The sequence below is a fragment of the Gymnoscopelus microlampas genome, assembly GCF_963454915.1.
Source record: "Gymnoscopelus microlampas genome assembly, chromosome: 24".
Lineage (NCBI taxonomy): Eukaryota > Metazoa > Chordata > Actinopteri > Myctophiformes > Myctophidae > Gymnoscopelus > Gymnoscopelus microlampas.
The window spans coordinates 30,385,274-30,406,458 of NC_139961.1; the positions used below are offsets into that span (position 1 = coordinate 30,385,274).

Sequence of the window (21,185 nt, forward strand, 5' to 3'; positions counted from 1 at the left end):
CCCCCCAGAAAAGGAGTGAGAGTTAGCCACTGACACACATGCTGTTAAGTCTTCTGACATTACCCCCGTGAGCTGGGGGCAAACAGATGCCATTTCCCCCCCAGGTCACACACTGGGAATTACAGATCGAGAAAATAAAAAAAAGAACAAAATAAAAAGAAATTAAACAAAAATAAAATTAAAACGATTCACAGGAGGCAGGCAGTGATCACCCCATGTGCACAGTGCACACGCCCCCACCACCTCGTACAATTCAGCAGTCAAAGTCTCAGTCTCAAGTCCCATCCCCCTGTTTCACCATCTCTGGCCACCCAGAGCACTGACAATTCCAACAGTTAGTTTTCACTGGGCAATATTGAAGTAAAAGAATATATAAAGATCATCTCATGAATGATACAGCTAACCGTCAGGTAATGCACTCCAAGGAAAAAGTAAAATGCCCTGATATGAGATAATTTCGGAACATTTGGAGTTGAGGGCAAATAATGATGTACTTTAAGCTTTTCCCTCGGCGCATGTTGAGAACCAACATCACTTCTGTCCGGAAGTAGGGAGACAAGTCTGCTCAGTAAAAGGATGGCGGGCGTGGCCCGGCGGGGTTGTGGCTTTGGAGATGGGAGGGATATCCTCCATGGAAAACCAAAAGCGAGGAGAGAGGGAGGGGGCCCTCCTTGTCGCTCAGTCCAATCTAATCCAGTGCTTCCGGTACACCCAATTTCTTAGAGGGTCATAGACTTATCAGGGTGGAAGGAAGGATTTGGGAATGGGGGGGGTTGGGAGTGTGTGAAACCGGAGCCAGGCTACAAAGAAGTCCATACATACACACACTTGCTCGCTACAGGTCAGAGCAGGAGGGATTCTATGAGCCAGATGTTAAGTCATGGTCTGATTATATGGTTGTTTGCAGGTGAGGTGAGGAAGGGGTGGGTGGTTATGATGGTTCAAGCCGTATTGAGGAGATCCTGGATGGCTTTTTGCTGAGTTTCGTTCAATGTCGACACACACTGCGTCCACAGTCCTCCGGACACCTGGCGGGGAAGAGAACAATATGGTCAATTGCTGTGGGAGCAGCCTTAAAATATTTCGTCTCTTAGAGGAACCTTAGTTTAGCCAAAGAAAGTTCAGTCTTTTCAAGACAATACTCTGAGCAGACCCATTGCCACCACACATTTCTAGGAAAAAAAGAAATGTAAAGGTTTATTTCTCTGTACCTGTACTTGACGGATGACATTTGCCAACCGTTTGCTGCATGCGTCCTCACTTTTGACCGATTCATTGGCTACTCCGTCTGCGATGATGAGGAATATTTTGGGGAGGTTTGAGTTGTCTGGTCCGAGGACGATAGGATTGTTGCTATAAGGATCAGGGATACAAAATTGTGAGGAAGGATCGCAAGGCTTATAAGAAAATAAATCAAGTAATGTGTGCATGCTCTACATTCATATACATAATAGATTATGTACAGATGAACAAACATGGCCACTAGGGTCAAGTACTATCCCACCTTTAATCAAGATCGCCTAAATTGCACTATAATTTATGTAGCGATGTAGTGGTGAATGGTGATGCCTCTTTTCATTTTTGTCCTTTATTTTTAAATCGTTGCAACAATTAAGATGGGAAAGAATTGTTTTGTGAATTCTCGTCAATATCAAAGTATGAGGCTGGTAGACAAGAGCACACATACAGTACAGACAACCTTACAACACCCGGTTAGCAGTGTTCTGTGATTGGCCCCTCCGCCTTACCTTTCAATGAGATCACACAGGAAGTCAAAGGTGTGCACGGCCTCTTCCTTGTCCTCGTTGAGTGGCAGCCAGTTCAGCCAATGGGGCAGGATCTCGTTGACGTTGGCACACTCGGGCCGGAACCTCATCACCTTGCCCACGGCCGAGATGCAGTTCTCTGTGGCGTTGACGTTCTCCTTGGAGCGAGCCTCTGCAGCCTGGATGACGCCCACCAGCAGGGGGATGGCCTCTGGAGAGGGAGGGAGAGGGGTACAGAAGGAGACCACGGTCAGGGGAAAAGATGGAGGCTTGAGTTGCCTACGATAATAGCACACAAGGTTTGTGTCACCAACAAGGCAAGGTGGCCAAGATCACTGGCTTTTAACCACTCGCAACGAATAGGCATACGTAGTAGAAAAGGGATGCTAGAGTTCAATTAAACCCTGGTTGTCAGGGTACCCACAGTGCTGCTGGTTTTATACATTACCAGGAAAAGACCTGGAGTCCCGGGTCCATCATGTACAAAGGAAACCAGAGGAATGCATTTCACTTTCAGGTAGGACAGTGCCAGGGTTCCTCCAAGGACTAGGGTTGGTAAAACGAATCGAAACCCTTTGAGCCCGGGGGGGGGGGGGGCAAGGGGTGTGCTACCTGTGCAGAATGGCCTGTAGTTCTCCCCGCCATTCTGGGCCATGACCCCAACACCATAGGCTGCTGCCTGCCGCACCTCGGGACTGGTATCACACAGGGACTGGAGCATGGGTCGCAGGAAGACTTCTGCGTATTTGAAGGAGGTGGGACTGCAGTGCTCCACCACATCGTCAAAGATGCACAGACCCCACTGTCTGTCTGCCCACGGTCTGCTGGGGCACTGGAGTAGAGGGGGAATGTATTTAGAACATAATAACTTAAAGAATATGAGCACAACTCGGTACCAATAAGTAGTCTTTACCAGGTGCACGGCTTGTACCGTATAAACAGAACAAAATACCAGCACTCACACAAATGTGCTTCAGGTCCTTTTTATTTAGGTAGGCACAAACCCAAATAAAAAGTATATTTGTGAGTGCTGGAATTAAAGGCTGAGAATACTCCATATTCAAATGTTCCTTAGAATATTAGACATTAAAGAATGTTCGACTGGCGAAACGCTGGGCGACTAAAACCTTACACGGCAGCTGGTCTCGCGAGATCACAGAGCCGTCTAGAGACGAGAAGCACCCAGGTACTATTAAGAGAGACCGCAAGCAGCAGTTTATACTTCATACGTACAACGGTGTCCCACACGAACGTGAGCCCATCTATAAGTCCAAAATGCGTCGCTGATGCAACGCATTGTGGCCTTGTAGATTGTCTGTTTTTGCCACGGGACACCATACGAGAAAGGCAAAATCAGCTGCCTTGCTGCGCTGCCTGTAAACACAGACTTCCCACAGCAGACATACCCACAGTAATCCGACACCCGAGTTACCAGACTCACTCTGTACTAGAAAGCGCACACACACACACACACACACACTTAATCACACAACGTCACTTTAATTCATTCAAAATGATAACAGGTCAAGCAGAAACGGGTAATTAATTTGGTAGTGATGACCGACAGTTTACGAGACTCACCGAAAATGAGGCTATACAATAAAATAAGTATGAATCATTCATTTGATCTCGCACCATGAGGTGGGACCAGCGCAAAGAGAGAGGAAGACTTTTTCAGTCTTTAAATAAATGTTTTTGCATACAATATTTTATTTAAAAAAAAATGCATTTGAAAATTGATTGTGGTGTTTAAAAGGAATATTGAAAAGCTATTTTTGTCCAATTCTAACAGCCAATTCTAAATTGTAAGTGATGTTTTTCGTTTAACAGTTTTGTTAATATGTTAAAGCTCTACGTTCTGATGATGCTCAATGCTGACGTAGGTGTGAGGGCCACGTAGCAACCCGAACTCTAGTTTAACAAAATGTTATCTCAATCTCATCACACCACCTTGACTTCTACCCCCACCAAGTACTCACTATTAGCTGGACGATTAGCTGCAGGAGTTGTTCGAACCAAGGCAGCACTTTCTCTTTGTAGCTGCTGAAGACTGAATGCAGAATGTCTGACACTTTGGTCAGGATGTACACGTCATTCTCATCCTGATTGAAAACAAAAACAAACATAACTAAGCGTATTGCAGAACACACACAAAAGTCAATAGCCTCCAGTAGGAATGTTTGAATAGTAAAGTTGTTCTTGAGGATTTGGTCAAGACAGATGGGAGGTCTATATAGTGTCAAATTCTCACCTCATCCTGTAACGTTTCCTCTACTTGCTCATCATAGTCCTCATCGTCTCTCTTAGCTGTGGGGAACAGAGGAAGGTTCAGGGAATTCTTGCCCAAACAGCAAAAAACAAAACTTCTCAAAAAAAAAAAAATCTAAACCAAATTTGCATACTTAGGGGGTGAATCTCAGTGTCAGTGAGCCAATAAGGATGCTTGTATCAAGATCAAAGTTTCGGTTTCATATAGTGAACACGTCACATGTAGTGAAAACAACTGTGCTCCCACATGTAGTGAAAACAACGTCATGTAACAGAAACAGCACTCTCGTGCGGCTGTATTTTGAGAGGTTTGACAACGCTGTGCGCCGCATGGGTGTAAACAATGTGTAAGAGATCAAAAGTGTGGCCCACTTATATCAGGTGATATGGCAATAGCACGCAATGCAATACAGTATGCAAAAATGGGATAAAGTATGCAAAAAAAGGACAATACTGCCAAGACAGGCAACAAGTCAAATTTGATGAAACAATATAACGTGCACGGAATAAATGCTTGATCCGTGTTGCAGAGGATGCTGCTATGACAACTGGGATTTTAGCAGGTAACAATTAGGTCATTAAATACTTTTGGTGGGAGACTAGTAGCCTACTGATGCAAACGTAGGCGCCCTTAAATACTTGAATTTATAAAATTGGTATAAAAATAATAAGTATTATTACTCAGTCAAGGTATCAACAGTATCAACATATTTGATCAGTCAAGGTATCAACACCAGTAACGAACATTTCTGAACTAAGCCCTACTAACGACAGGCTGAAGGAATCACAAAGGACGCACCATGTCTAAGCTCCTGGTTCTTAAAGTGCTCCTCTAGTTTCCCTTTCAGAATGCCTCCCAGCTCCTCAAAGTGCTCGTTGTTAAGGCAGCCGTCTCCCATCAGCTCGATGCACTGCCAAAGGAAGAAAAGATTAATTAGCAACGCAATAGCACGGAGTGGTTCAGGGATGACGTAATTCTGTATTCGGAAGCTAGCACCTTCCTGGTTCTCTTGAAATGAAGTTTTGCATTGGATTTTTGTAAAAAGCTGACTTTGAGCTATGAACAAACGACACCATGGTCGCATGTCTAAAACATCTCCATCATGAATGCTTGTGTGTTCGACGTGGAATATCCCTGACATCATAGAACAGACCTGATTCCAGGCATTCAACCAAAAGTCTGTTAAAAAAGCCTATATACTTGAGAACCAGGAAATGCAAAATGCTAACTCATTGCCACACTTAGTGAAAATGTTGCCAACATTTGTTAAATTTAGTTTTTTTTTTCCTCTTTTGAGCCATTGTGTCCCTAATTTAGTCCAACCCACAACCTCCGTGGTGGTGGGCAGACACATTACCTTTGCGCCACCCGAGCGCTCCAAAAAGTAGCACATTCAGTCATTTAAGGAAAGATTTAATGGCAGAAAATGCTATGTCCATATAGTATGTCAATAAATTATCCCACAATGTTTTTATACTGAAGGGCTTAAACCCAGGGTATATAATCACCTTACCTTGGCGAATGAGTGCATGATTTCTGATAGAACGTCGGAGTCTGGCTCGGTGCCGATGGCTGTGATGAGGGCGCCGCACATGAAGTGCCACATCTGGGTGAGGTACTCGGGGCCTCGAACCCGCGCACACTCCAGCAGCAGTGGCATGGACTCAGCGGCTGCCACCCGGACACGTAAGTCACAGTCAAGGAACATGGCGAACAGTTACAGCGTTCCAAATGCCTATACACCTAAACACCCAGGCACGTGACACTCGAGCACCCTTTAAGTATATTTAACCACATGAACTGGACACTAGCGTCCTTTTTATTGCCTGTCATAATAGGCAAACGTCAGCAAAAATAGCAGATCTACAAGCTCAGCTCGTTGCAGCACATTTTTTAAGAGATGTGGTGCAGAGGGAAAAAAGGAAGGGGTTCAAGTACAGACACCTTGAGGACCCCAGTCGACGAAGTACTGTATATAGACTTTAAATTAACACGTTAATTAACACAATATCTTAACAACAACAGGAATAATAACCCATGTGGGGGTCAAAGGTGAAAAGGATATCATCATGGAAGTAGAATTTGAGCAGAGGCACCATCAGTTTCACCACCTGTTCTGTGTACTCCACAAACCCTTCCTTCAACTCTTTGGCATAGCATACCTGCAACAGAAACATTAAATAACAGTTGACAATAGTTTAATCAACTCTTGCAAATAAACCCAACACAATCATTGGCTATTGTATGAAGCCATGTTGCAGTGTCTCAAGCAAATGTCAAAAAAGTGGCCTAGATGTGAATGAACACTTACACTATGACTTACTTACAGTCAAGTCATATATAAGTTTCTATTCAATAATGACTCACCAACATCTGGCAGGCAGTGGCCTTCTCCTCCAGGCCTGCCGTCTTAATGCCGAAGCTCTGCTGGTCCCCAAGGTTGACAAACTCCCAGCCATCGTCCTCTGACATGTTCTCCATGTCCTGGGCTAAAATAAATAGGGTGGGTTACAGACATCCTCAGTACAGTATACACACCAAGGGGCCAGCCTGAGATTTTTACATTGACGCCAATACGGAAGAGACAGTTCATATTCATAGGCCTGTAGTTTCGCCGTTTTACCCATGCGGGTGTCAGAAAGAAATATTAACGCAAGCGGATGGGTTTTTGACACATTTTAGACTAGATTTTCTTACCTTAATAAAAATTGTCATAAATACTATATGCTTCCAGTCGCTAGTTTAAAGTCTCCTTTCAATCATCATGATATGCGTTTTGGTAAACTATGGTCCCATTTATTTTAAAATTGACGATAAAGTAGGTTATGCTCTGGGAGGGGCGGGATGATTTGATTGACAAGCTACACAACCAATAGCATTCATTCCCCACCCCCGCTTTTGATTGACAAGCTACCCCAACCAATAATGGTCTGGTTTCATTCTGCAGGATATGACGCGATATTGAAAGATGGCGGATTGCACACAGCTGAACAATCGGCTTCATTTACGGTCTGTAGAGTATAGGGGCGTAACGCTGTCCATTCATTTTATACAGTCTATGATACAAACACGCAAACAACACATTGTGAGCTTGTAGATCGGTGATTTTCGCCACACAACACCATCATACGACAAAGTATGATGCGTACAGGTATTATGAAAGCTCTTTTTTTGCCATATTGTAATGCATTTCAAACTGCTTTACTAAGTAGAAAACGTCCTTTTGCACACCTACTGAAATGGACAGGTGCGTAGGAACTTAAGAGCAAAAAGGAGTCCCACACCGTCTTCACTTACAGAAAAATAGTTGAATGCAGATACTACGTTTCGGTCGCTCGGACCTTCATCAGGCAGACAAATCTTGCAGCCAGAGTGGCATACACAAACAGGTTTTGCACAGGCTCAAATAATGGCCCTTCGAGGTGCAGTAGAGGTCAGGATTCAATTCCCATGAAGGAAATTCAACTCCAGCACACACACATCGATTGACGAGGCCATCAGTTAATTTGGGGGACTTACTGTCCAGGAGAGCGACCTCGGGTTTGATGGAGGCCGTCTTCATCAGGGGACCCATGACCACAGGCAGGTACTGCTGGAACTCCTTACCCAGAATTTTACACATCCTAGCCCACGCCGAGATCATGTAGGAGATCTAACACACACACATAATATCAGTTTAGAAGAACTGTAACTGAATATAGAAATTCTCTACAGAAAAATGAAACCACTGTGTGGGTCTCTCCTGCTTCCTACCTGAGGATCGTCATCTTCCAGATCGTTGAAGTCCGTCTGTGTTTTGAGCAGCAGTTGCATCACGGCAGAGGCATCAGGCATGAACTATCACACACAGAATACAAGAGGAGGGTTAAAGGAGTTCATGTAATGTGATCTGGGAGCGCCACTTACACTTCAGTCCACTGGAAGGTGCTGTGGGGGGGGGGGGGGGGGGGGGTACTTTACAAACACCAACAACCACACACCTGCCCCTTCCCATTACTTCCAATTTCAAAGCCACATACAGATTTCACATTAGTTACTTCAAGCTGGTTTTAATAGAACCGTGGATTACTTACAAGGTGCTGTGTCCTGCTAAACACGCCAACCCATTGGGTGGATAGGAGTGGTATAATAACCATAATACCACGGGTACGGAGTCTAATGTCTTTTACAGTTTCAATGTCCAAAGCTAGTCAGTGAAATATTGTGAACGCATCAAAGCCATTTCATTGTCTAAAGCTGGTCAATGAAATGGTTGCGAGCGCATCAAAGCAGTTTCATTGTCTAAAACTGGTCAATGAAATGTTGTGAGAGCATCAAAGCTGAAGCGGTCATTGTCCAAAGCTGGTCAATGAAATGTTTCTATGCCAGTAACAGAAACGGCAAAGAATGACAGGCAGCGCAGCACAAGGATGACACTGATGAACTTCCAATCAAAAACAAAAGTGCATGGCAACCACAGGCAGTCTGGGACTACAAATTATTGCATGAAATAGAAACTGCTACTTAAAAACAGCATATGTCTAATTTTAATATTGCCATATATGACTTTGGCAACCATTTTATAAAATGAATAAGGGGGTTGTCGCCCGCTTAGTTGTGATAATGTGATATAGTCACATAATCACGGCCTATTGAGAGTTATTGCTTAAGTATACATTACAAATATTTAGATGGAAGCTGTAATGCCAGCGGCAATTTTTGACCACAGCAGCCTTGGGTAACAATTCCGATGTTTAACGCTGTTGAGTGCCTCTAACGGCATACCATGTCCTTGCCCACAGCCAAGCCAATGAGGCTGATGCACTCTGCTCTAACAGCATACCTTGTCCTTGCCTACAGCCAGGCCAATGAGGCTGATGCACTCGATGGTCTTGCCACGGAGCAGACGCAGCTCCTTCTGCACGGCGTTTTCCACGATGTGCTTGAGCGACGGCATGAACAGGTCGTAATACGGCACAAACTTCTCCTCCGCAGTGTCGGCTACCGAGGCAATGGACGTCACCACCTGCTCCAGGACCAGCTTGGTGCCCTTCTGGATCAGCTGGGAAGAGAAAGGAGTGTGTATTGAGAGCTTCATCTTAGTATGGAGACACAGTGGTTTCTAAACCATTACAACAACCCCGGTTTTATTCTGGCTGGACACCACCCTCCTGTCTTTCTACTATCCAGTATAGTCTAAAAAGGGGCCTCAGCTTAGTATGGCAAAGTTTCCAGGTGAAATAATGTTAACTTGTCTTTACCATGCAATTTTCACCATTTTATAGAATACAGTACATCAAGCACTAGCTAAACAAAAGCCAAGGCTAGCTAGAGATGTGTTAAGTTGAGCACTTAAGCACCCTCTGGTGGACAAATGTACAAATAGTATGACACTCAAAAGTTTTGCAGCGCTTTGCAGCTCAACTCATTTAAATTTCCATCCTTCAAGCACCACAGGTTTCGTTTGTACATAACACACACAATATTATTTAGTCTGATGATGCCAACAAATCAATTCTTCAAATACTGTCATCTTTGACTCACACAATGGATGTGCACACACACAGAAATTAAAACCCCAGGCACACTGTAGCATTTAGTCTGATGATGCCAACAAACCGATTATTCAAATACGGTCATCTTTGACTCACAATGGATGTGCGCACACACACACACACACACCTCAATTAAAACCCCAGGCACATGATGCAGAGAAGCAAAACAAAGAATTGCAATCATTAATATTCAAATTCGAGCCATGTGCCAAAAACAAATGGCACTGTGTGTGTGTGTTCACGTATATACCTCCTGAAGCTTGGCGACCATGATGACATGGAGATGCTGCACCAGGCTGTCCAAGTAGGGGAGGAGCAGCGACTTGGGGCAGTCCTCTGTAAAGTTGATGAGGGCGGCTGCAGCGTGAGCCTGCACCCTGGGATTGGTCTGGTCCTCCATGGTCTTCAGTAACGCTTCGATGACCTGGGGGTGGAGAGGGTGAGGGAGCGGAAAGGCCATGGGTTTATTTGTGACCAATTATTTATTAGATTATTATTTTACCATTTGTTTAATGCATTTAGTTTTACACCAGAAGAATCCTGGTTACGCTTGGCTATAAAAAAAATCTCCATCCATTCAACAAGCTCCACCTGAACAGAACACGATTTATCCATCTTCAGCACAGACACAAAACCCAACAATGTGACACCAGTCAGGCCCCAGCTAACATAGGGTGATTATGATACCGTTTAGCAAATCTTGGCATCGATTAATTTTCCACCTTGATTTCCACATGAAGTGATACTTTGTTCAGCGCTTTGTGCTGAGTGAGAAGCATTGTTCGCCGTCACCCAGAGGGGGACAGGGATGCACGATACAGATGATCGCACAAGGAGTCGATGATATTGTCATAGGAAACCAGGGTTTAAGGTTACATGTGCATGTGGGTCAAGCATCTATATCAAAAAATGCCTTTTTTTTACATTACACACACACACACACACACACACACACACACAACACAAAGAATTCCCGATCCAATGTGTGACCAAATCGATGCCATGAAACTCACATATTCCTGTCTCAATGGTGTTTAAGAGGCTATTGGAACAAGTTGATCTCCTTCACAGTGGTTTAACACGTTTGTTTTTTTAACAACTCAAGTGATTTGATACCAACCTTGTCGTGGAATTTCTTTTGGAAGGTGGGGGCGAAGTCTGTGGCCATCTGGCCGATGGCGTTGCAGGCCGCATAACGCACCCTGGGGTGCTGGAGACAGAAGAGCAGAGTCAACATCACTAAAATACCAGGGGGGACATTACTATACATTCAAAGCCCAAAAAAATGGCTTTTCATTTGCATCAAGCACAGAGGGTAAACACACACACACACACACACGTTAATCATCTTTTGCATCACTGTGTGAATGGCTGTGCGGAATGACAAATGAAGGGAGCAAGCTGAACTTGCTGTGCATGCAAATCATGACAAAGCTGTCCCAGACAATAGGCTGAAGTACATTTGACCATTCTTTATCATTTAATTGCAATACTGCAAATGAAGTAACACAAAGTGAAACAGAAATTTCAAATGTGACTGCAGGTGAAACAAACAGTTTAAGTGACATAATCTGCATGCCGTTTCTGTGTGGTTAGGCTATAAGCAAACCAGTTAAAGAGACAAAGCACTATTCAAACAGCATTACTTAAACATGCATGTGTGTCTTACAGGGTCAGAGCAGAAGAGTAGGACAAAGCTGACTATCTCGTTAAGGATCGCCTCCATCTGCTGGTGGCAGCCCTCTCCGATGGCCGACAGAGCCATCAAGCCTGCATGGCGATACTTCCAGTCAGCTGCAGGCAGAGAACGAAACAAAATATGTTTAAAAAAAAAAAGGCAATTGTTGCTAAATAAACATTAAAATAATTAATAAGTCTCCTTGCATGGCTGCCAACCCGTATGACATGAGCAAGATGGCTGCTATGTGAATACGGTCAATATGTTGTTTGAAAGAGCGTGTGTGTGCGTGCATCATGTGAAAACGTACGGTTCTGCAGCATTTGCATGATGTGCTGTTTGATCATCGGCAGGACGATCTTGCCTCCGAGCCCACAGGCGATCCTGTCCAGGGCGCTCTCCCCCGCCACTGCGTTACTATTGGGACACAGCGGAAAACACCTTTCAAACCTCATCGTATCCCACAAACAGAACATAGCCACCCAGAGGTGTGCATAGATGAACCACTTGGCTCACCGCCTTTCATTATGCAGGGCTTGAAATTGGAATAGTTTTGGTTGTATATTCTCCCGAAAATTGTGTCTGTGCAACCTTGAAATATAACTGGGAGCATTTGTGTGAGTGCAAATAATTGTACATTGTAGTTAGTACACACTGTATGTAGATTCTAGTAAATACATTCGGTGTGTCTTGAGATGACAGTAGGTGCTCTGCAGCATGGACAGTTTGCTCATTGGAACAACTTAACAGAGAAGTCACATGAATGCTGCCGCACCGACATTCAAATCACACGAGAGAGAGATTGAAAGAGGCGGCGCAATATTAACCAACTGTCCAGAACACCTTCTCGTATTTCTCAATCAAAACCGCAAAGGCTCTGCGCACTTGTAATCATCAGTAAGTTGACACCATGACAAGACACGCAAACTATATGACCGAGAGGCAAGGCTGCTCCATGTGGGAAACTGGATGTGTGTGCCTGTCGCTCAGTTTTCCACTAGGAAACTAGTGGTGTCACACCACAAAAGCAAACAACCCCACATTGACACAATTGTCGTGAACTGCAGAATTTTATTTAAAGCCATAGTGGTGGCCTATGATGCGTTTTTATGACCGTACTGTCATATCGTTTTTGTAAAAAAAATCATTTGTATTTTCTTTTATTGGTACTCCTTACATTTTGGTCTGGGTGTTCCTAACTTTTTGAAGTTGAGAGCACTAGTCCTACCAAGTAAAAGAAGAAACGTTCCTCTCCAGACCCGTTAACCATTAACATGACATACAGTGCACACTTGCATGGGCAGAGAGTAAGTCATTTCTGGGCAGGTTGTTGAAAAGATGTTATGCGTGTGGCGAACATAGGGTGTGTGTGTGACGAACAGAAGGTGTCACCTGTCAAAGTCGTCATCCTCAAGTTCGTCGGCCATAGCCCACTCCTCATCTTCCTCTAAGTCCACCATCATGGTCAACATCTGGGGCACTGAACACACAAACAAAATAAAACCCATGGTTAGCACTGCAATGAGCACAGGTTGAGTGAAACACCCACAGCACTGTACTTGGAACCCCTAGTGTGGCATTAACAAGACAAGTCCTGAATCTACATCCACTTACAATTAGTTGACCAGACTCCCCATATTTGGTCCACGCCCGTTTTCTCTCTACACCAACACCGCAGAAAATAGCCGGTCTACAAGCTCACAATGCAATGCGTTGTGAGCTTGTAGACCGGCTATTGTCAGCGAATGCTTGCCCCAGAATAGGGATGCTAGGGTTCATGTGGTTAAAATGCAAGGCCTGAAATCTACACATCTGAGTTAAAGGAGTAGTTCACCCAAAAAATTACTTATTTTCTATCAATTAAACACCCCATGAAGCATTGAATTCATGGATATTCTTTTGTTTTTGTCGTATTCCTAAGACAATAATATGACGATAATAAATTATTATCATCATATTATAATATATAATATTATTATTAATAATAAAGACCCTGATGTATCCGGTAGGAGACACAAGAGAGAGTCTCCTTTGTGTCTCCTACCGGATACATAAGGGTCTTTATTATCATCAAATCATTGGCTTAGGAATACGATAAAAACAGAAAAATATCCATGAATTCACGTCTTTATGGGGTGGGTAATCGATAGGAAAAAAAGTCATTTTGGGGGTGAACTATCCCTTTAAAGAGGTAGGTGAAAGGCAGTGATTCAAAGGACAGTATATGGGTTGGGTGCGAGAGCTGCTTGGCTTCCTCTCTCACCACTCTGAGCCACGATGGCTGTGTGCTTCCGCAGCATGGCCGCCGCCGTCTCCGACAGTGTGACGATGACCTCCAGGGCCAGCTGCCTCTGCATGTTGCTGAGGTTGGTGTCTGCACATAACTGGAGAGGAGGGGACCGGGTTAAGGCAATGACTGACAATTAACAAAACAGGACCTGGTCACCTAAATAGAAATGAAATGATTTTGAATCGTACATTTAAGGGTAATGTTTATCTATTACATGACAGAGGACAAAGCTGAAAAATATGAATTGCATGCATGTCCAGAATTAAATCTTACATAATGGAGCTAAAATGTTGAAACAGTAACTTTGTACAAGAATTTAAAAAGCAGCTGCAATCAATCAAAACTCTTTGAACTGGAATCATGCAGCAGAAATGCCTTTTAAATGGAAATGCCTGCTAGAAAAAAGATGAACCGACACAAGGGGAATATGATATGAGCGATGGAAACATGTGCACTCACCTTCAGACTGAGCTGCAGTGTGGCCTCCAAGTTGGGTCTCAGGTATTTTGGCGCCGTGTCTGCGATCTCGACTAGAGACTTGAGCACAGAGTCATCTCCCTGATAACATGACTCGTTCACCGCCTGGTGGGAGAAATTATGTGTGGTCACTGGTCAACCATTGTCAATTACGTGTGCGGAAAATACATGGGTAGCTGGCTGCCATCAAAAAAAGATGTGCAGTGTTATTGTCCACACACATGGAAACATTAAATTTACATTGGTTCAATTTGCCACATGAACCCTACTGTCCTTCTTCTGTGGAGAACATTCAGCGAAAATGGCAGACCTATATGCTCGTAACGCATCCCGATGCATTTTGAGCTTACAGTTCGGCTATAAAAAAAACTCTAGTGAAATATGACCACACCCACTGTGACATCTTGACTCGCTGAAGCATTGAAGATAAGCAGTTTTTAAATGTGCCTACTGACCTGCAGAATGCCAGGCAGCAGGTCAGCGAAGTGTTTAAGCAGGGCTGTGTTGCTCTCATTGGATAAGACGAAGGATGCAGCAGCGCGTGCCGCCAGCATACGGATCTGAAAAGAAAGAAATATACATTTTAATTCCTCTAGGGCTAAATTCTAAATTTTCAGGCAATCATAACACATTTCCTGCCATTGACGGAGATCGCGCAAGTGTATAATCTTTGGGGAAAATTATGCTAGAGGATGCTCTTCCCCAACCTAGGAATGATCCCTCGACTCAGAGAGAATGATAGAAGCAGAAATGAAGTCATCCCAAAAACAGTCACTACATCCACTCCCATGTTATGAGATATAGAAAAACACATCTAGCTCGTATTTCTTTTTTTTTAATGAAAACGAGCCATATTCAACTGCCGGTAACAGAATTGCGGTAACGATTGCGGCAAAAAAAAAATGTTCCAGTGGATAGACGAGACCCTCCCCCCAGACAGCCTTTGTTTACATACGTGTCCACAACGTGGCTTCCGTGGCGCTCCGTGGATCAAAATACGGATTAATTCATTAATACCTGGCAGAGAATGTGTTAAGATGTTGTGCTCTAGTCTAGTGTTGAAATCAGTACAATCAAGTATCCTGAATCTTTACCTGTGGGTTCTCCTGGTCCTGCATGCACTGGACCAGCATGCGTTTTATAACCTCCATGTAATGCTGCTGCTGGTTGCCAAAGATCCCAGGGAAGTTCCTACACATATGTAAAAGAAAAACATGTGTCAGTGGCCAGTGACACATGGCTTAACAGTTATAAAACTATATAAACAAAAGAACTCCCACTTGCTGTAATGCCTGGATAAAATTGGCAGAATATCTTGGAAACGTCATCATGATTTGATCTACAGGTTGAAACCATCTGCATGCATTTGGAGGTTCTGAAGAGAAATATCTTAACTGCTGCACCACTGACAAAAACATGTTTTAGGTGGAGCTCACCAGAATATGTGCAGGGCAGCCTCTCGCAGGCCCACGTTCTGAGAGTTGACAGAGTCAAACAGGAACTTAAGCAACTCTGGCCATTGGTTGTTACCGTCGTCATCTAGAGATGGGAGGGTGCATTAATAGAAAATACAGCTTCAATGGAAATCATTATGGTCAGCACTCAGACATTTCTAATATCTTCCGATATGTTCTTCCAAAACCATGACTCCCTGAGTGAGGGGGACGTGTGAGAAGGAGGAGGAAGTGTCTTTACCGATGAGATTGCGACACAGCTCGGCAGCGATGTCGCAGACCTTCTTGCGGATGGTAGGCGCGGCCTCCTGCTGGATGCTGGTGACCAGCTCTGTCTTTATGGCCGTCTGCATCTCCAGCGTCAGGCCGGGGTAGATCTCCTCAAACGACGATGAGAGCAGCCGCCGGAGCAGCACTGCCGCCATCTGTTTGACCTGGACCAGGGGGTGATTTGATGTTATACACAGTTATGTGCGGTCACCAGGACGATGAGTGCATTTAAATGGCTCCATGTCATTCTAGCAGTCTGTTCTTTAGACCTCTGGGTCAACAGGTAAATCGAGCCAAATGTAGAAAACTATCAATACCAGGGGTCAAAAACAGTGTTTTTTTTTAAAGGTATGGATCGTTATGAAAACAGGAGTGCTTTGACAGTTCCAACAAGAACTTGCAGCATCTCACAACACAAAAAGGCAGAGTCACACTCTGCCGGGCCAACCATCCATTTAGCTGCTCCCGTTTCAAAGCTCTAAAAATAATCAGTCATGAGGTAAAAGGAGGAAGAGAGAGAGGAGGCACGAAAGGGCCAGGCTGCCCCGTTGACGACAGCGAGTAGCCACTCGCCAAAATCATGACGCGCACCAATAAGTCTTGAGGGGGGCCATGTGTACGCGTATTTCCTAATAGCGTCTCAGCTCAACAGGGGCAGACTTCAAAGCAAAGTTAAACCAGATTTACACTTAGCTGCATCTTGCATGCCAGTGTCACGTATCGAAAATAGCAGATCTACAAGCTCACAATACATTGTGCTGCTATTTTGTGACACAGCAGGCAGGCAACAAAGTATAAATCAGGCATTGCAGTGTAAAAGAAAGAATGCAAAATGCTTAACATCAAATGTGACAAGAGGCATTTATGCACACCACATAATTACAACAGTTAGCACACAAGCAGCTCATGACCTGCCAGTCACTCATCTTACAAAGAAAAAGAGGGTACAAAACATTCAACCATCTTGCCTCTCCCCACTAGCTTTACAGGGGAGATGAGGAGATAAACAATAAGAATGTTGGAAACACAGTGACATCCAATTCTCTGGGGAGGAGTGATTTCCTTTCGAGTCGAACGGGCGTAAATGGATAAAGGCCTTGTGCACTAGTGGTAATAGCTAGGGGGACCAGAGATGATGTCGTCGAGCTTACATACCTCCTCTGTGGCGGCTGCATCTCTGATAGCCTGCAGCAAAAATGTGATCTTGTTCTGGCCAGGGATGCTGTCGTAGGTCTCCTGCAAAAACAATCACAACAGCAATAGGAAGGAAATTAGATTGTTTGGATATGGATATGATCAACTACACGTACATCATGCCATTTTTGGTGCAAGCAGCTTTTACAAAGCAAGCCGAAGTGTGTAGCCAAAGTGTGTAGATTTGTAACATGGTTGGTCCTGTCGAGGGCTAAACTCACTGACCCCAGCAGGTTTCAGTGCAGCGTTTCACTAGACTTGATATGGAATAGAACCCTCAACCCTGGCTTTGTTGGTGTCCTGCCCATTTAAGTAAACTATGAGACCCAGCTAGCTAATAGAACAAACAATACACTATAGTAATTGAGCTACACAGCATTTGTATACCTGTGAATAACAAGAGCCTTGGAGGAACATGCTTTACCAAGAAACAACACATTTCACTGGACTAGTGCGCATCGAGAGGAGCCATGCCTGTGGATGAGCTTCATTTAACACACTGATACATGCTTTAAATTCACAGGCTTCTTGAAAAATTCAAGGAATGTGAGGCTGGGATGCTTGGTGATGCAATGGGGTTTCTCCTGCCCCAGCTATGAGAGAAGCCTTGGGGGTGTGTGCTAGGCTAGCACACACTCTATGTACAGCTGCCAGTTGCTTACTTCAACCAGCTCAACGTGGTGGGGTATTAAATGTCTGATGGGGCATGGGAGATCCAAGCCTTTGCTGTTGTCATCGCCCAACCTTGAGTCACTGTATTCTCTCCAATCTGGCCTCTTCCTTGCCTCACATCATAAGAGCACCTACCCAAAACTGTTGTACAGCAGAAATGCTTATCGACTCAATGGCAATCTCATGACAGTCTTGATAGCCTGCAAGTCTTGGTTGTATACACAAACATGCCAGCTCAATTTTGTTTTTTTCCATGTAACTAACTGGTGTGAATTTTTAACTGTTTTTCAATTAAAATGATGCTGATGTCCGGACACAGTCATACAACAAGCCTGGCCATATTGGTTTTATGACCCATCCAGCTGGATCATTCCTCTAGTGTGTGTCTGTCTCTCTCTCTAACAGGGTGGATTCCAGTGAGCTTAGCCATCAGGCCAGTGATTGTGTATCAGAAAGGAAAGTGCTGACCACTGGGTGAGGGATGAGGGCGATAAGATTCATCCAGCTGCCACCCAAAAAACGAGAGAGGAAAGCGGTTGGCTAACAATACCACGGATCCCCGGATGATGAGGCTAATCGCGGTGTGGTGGTGGGGGCAAGAGAAAGTGAATAGGCCAGCTAGACTGTGTGGCCATTCAAATCCCCTGGGATTGACTAATCCACTGACTCACACCAGACAGTGTCCGGTCAGGGAGGGAGCAACGCGCCAAATGGAGCTAATTAACCCCACAGATTAGCTGTAATCATAAACTATACAGAGGTTTCATGTACTCTGTACATATAGTGTGATGATAGTGGTTTTTGGTGTTATTTTTGTGTTATGTGGACGAATTGAATACAGAGGACCCCAATGGAAACAAGTCCACAAGGACTTTTTTGTGTACATCCTTTTAGACCAAGTGTATGACTGACTGTACTCGTCCTGTATGCATTTCTGTCTAATAAAGTATTCAATACAATCAAAGACACGATGGGTAGTTCATTTGGTCTTTCAGTTGTGTTTTTTTAATACTTTAATGAACCAAATCCAGGCCACAGCAGGGGGTTTGCTTGTGGTCGGCATACATAGTGATAGTCCCCCCGCAGACAGACACCTGAGTGAAACATTATTGAGCTTTTCACGTCTCACTGGAACGTGTTTCCATTTAAAGCTGGCTCATCATCGCTTTAGCGCTGGCCAACACACATTATTAGCCTGCTAGCCCAGCGGCTACTACGACGTGCTAGCAGGTAGACGCTAACATCTATGTGTGATTGTGTGTGTGTGTGTGTGTGTGTGTGTGTGTAGAGGGAGAAGGACCGCCACTTCCATCTGGACAACCCCAACACGGGCAACACGCCGCCTCGTCGGGCATCGTGTGCTCTCGGCGTCCGAGCATTGTGAGGCCTCAAGATGGTTGACGGTGCCAACAAACTACGCAACAACATGGTTGAGTGTGTGTGGTTAGCTGTGTGCAGCTAGCGGTAGTTAGCGGACTAGTGCTGTCTGTGTGAGGCTTCAGCGAGCAACTCACACACGTGTTGCTACCGGGACTGTGCCAGTGTTGCCAGAGTTTACGAGAGAGATAAGCAACCAGATCTAGGAAAACAAGCCCAAAAGATGTACCTTAGGCCACATGAGCACTGCAAACTGTATACATCCGCTTTTTGTATCAACCCGATCTACAAGCTCACAGTGCGTCACGATGCAACGCGCTGTGGGCTTGTAGATCTGCTATTACATACATGGATGATTTTTGAAAACATTCCAACACAAATATGGTATGTGGGGCTCCAGCTGGCCCCGCATACAAAATATCACACAAAAAAAACTTACACTTCAGAAACAAGACAAAAAAGACGCAACCCACCAACATCCACAAGCAACTTTACAGAAAAAAACAAGTCGCTTATAATAAGCAGACATGGCAACACAGGGCTGTGCTAGGATAGATAGCTCCGGATAGCAGGGGCGTGCTAACGCAGGCTACAAGCGAGCCGAGGGACCCGGTGGGGCAGCCAGCCAGCAGCTCCCCGGCTCTCCTCTCCTCCTACCCGGCCTAAGGGAGGAACGATCAACCGGGGATAAGCGACGCTCACCTCGGACTGTTTCCTGATGCTGTTGTCGGGGCTCATCAGGTTGCCCAGGAGGAGGTAGAACTGCTGCTGCTCCGCCATTGTGGAAGAAGATAGAAGAAGGACCAGGGGTAGGAAGGAGGGCCGTGAGATAAAGCACCCGGCTCTCACACTCACTCAACGTTATGCCTGGTGCCGAGTCCGACTCGCCTCTAGTCTGCTCCTTACCCGGACACACAATCAGCGTTGCCAAATTTTGAGAGAGAAATAAGCAATCAGAATCCGTGTACCTTTCGTTCAATTGATTTTCAAAATAAAATCCGACACATTGAAAAAGCATTCAATATTTGTTTCTAAAACCAAGGCTTTTTGAAAATAGCCGACCTACAAGCTCACAACGCGTCGCATCTTGTAGATCTGCTATTTTCAAAAACATTATTTGGAATTTTGGAATATATTTTTTATGTTGTTTGATGTTAAAAACACAAATCTTGTATGGGGGAGGGGGTTCTCTGGCACAAAAAAGCAACTACACTTGAGAAACAAGCCCAAAAAACCGCAACTCACAACTATCAATATAAGCGACTTAACAGAAAAACAAGCCCAAAGTCGCTTATAAAAGGCGGACATGGCAACCCTGCACACAATGCTGCCCCGGCCCCCATTGGCTCTTCTCCACGGCCGCACTCGTCGCTGGTTGGCTGCTCTGTGCTGCGGTAAACGCACCCGATTGGCCTCGCAGAATCGCTGCCACGCGATTGGATGGAATCCGCGCGGAAAGGCGGATGGGTTCTCCCGATTGGGCCAGCGCGCGAATTGTGAAAGCGCGGGAAATGGACACATGTTGAGGAAAGTAGAAAACAATATAGCATTCAATAGACATAATGAAGCCCGCCTGATACGCCTGTTGATGATGGTGAATCTGCGTTGTCGTCATGAGGAGGCAAGGCAAGTTTATGTGTGTATTGCATTTCAATAAGAAGGCTATTCACACACAGTGATTTACACAACATATTAAGCATTATGACACAAACACATGAGCAAAAACACACAATAAGACATTTGAGTACAATAAAATAGAAAAATATGAGAATAAAATTACAAGTCAAATAATACAAGATGAGCATCTGATATAGAGAGATAGATAGACAGACAGACGGACGGACGGACGCATGGATGGATGGATGGATGGATGGATGGATGGATTATGGATGGATAGATGATGGATATACGGATGGAGAGGGACCGGGACGGACAGACAGACAGACAGACAGACAGAGAAACATCTCCATAGCTGTGGTGATAAGTACAAAAAAAAGTATTATATAAGTATACAGGAAGTGATCACACAGTAAATTACTTTCGTATCTGTAAACTGAACCTAAATGCACTGGGTGGGTACCAGATTACTGAGATTAGACCATAAAAGCAGTCTAAACCTGACTGCTACAACACTTTAAGTGCTTGAATGGCTAAACTGTAAATTGTAAGTGTAAGTGTTTTCTCTATGGTTGTTGCACTATCAC

General features: G+C 44.5%; 1 protein-coding gene across 1 annotated transcript; it reads right to left on the reverse strand.

The window, feature by feature from the left end:
* Positions 1-772: 772 nt before the first annotated feature.
* On the reverse strand, positions 773-19,871 carry kpnb3 (karyopherin (importin) beta 3). The gene is made up of 26 exons (XM_084051631.1): positions 19,684-19,871; positions 16,894-16,974; positions 15,710-15,902; positions 15,451-15,553; positions 15,109-15,205; positions 14,470-14,574; positions 13,997-14,119; positions 13,511-13,631; positions 12,640-12,727; positions 11,558-11,664; positions 11,239-11,363; positions 10,690-10,779; positions 9,820-9,993; positions 8,858-9,076; positions 7,789-7,872; positions 7,555-7,687; positions 6,403-6,524; positions 6,101-6,197; positions 5,549-5,721; positions 4,834-4,945; positions 4,018-4,073; positions 3,746-3,868; positions 2,379-2,598; positions 1,749-1,977; positions 1,212-1,353; positions 773-1,028 (listed from the first exon to the last, which is right to left on the reverse strand). The coding sequence occupies exons 1-26, from the start codon at positions 19,759-19,761 to the stop codon at positions 942-944; spliced, it is 3,282 nt and encodes a 1,093-aa protein (XP_083907757.1). The 5' UTR covers positions 19,762-19,871; the 3' UTR covers positions 773-941.
* Between the last annotated feature and the right edge of the window lie 1,314 nt (positions 19,872-21,185).

Coding starts and splice junctions, on each gene's coding strand:
- kpnb3 (XM_084051631.1), bottom strand. CDS start 19,761: ATGGCGGAGCAGCAGCAGTTCTACCTCCTCCTGGGCAACCTGATGAGC. Junction 5,722..6,100: donor CAAATTCTACTTCCATGATG/ATATCCTTTTCA, acceptor ACTGTGACTTAC/GTGTCCGGGTGGCAGCCGCT. Junction 1,029..1,211: donor ATGTCATCCGTCAAGTACAG/GTACAGAGAAAT, acceptor CTTCCCCGCCAG/GTGTCCGGAGGACTGTGGAC.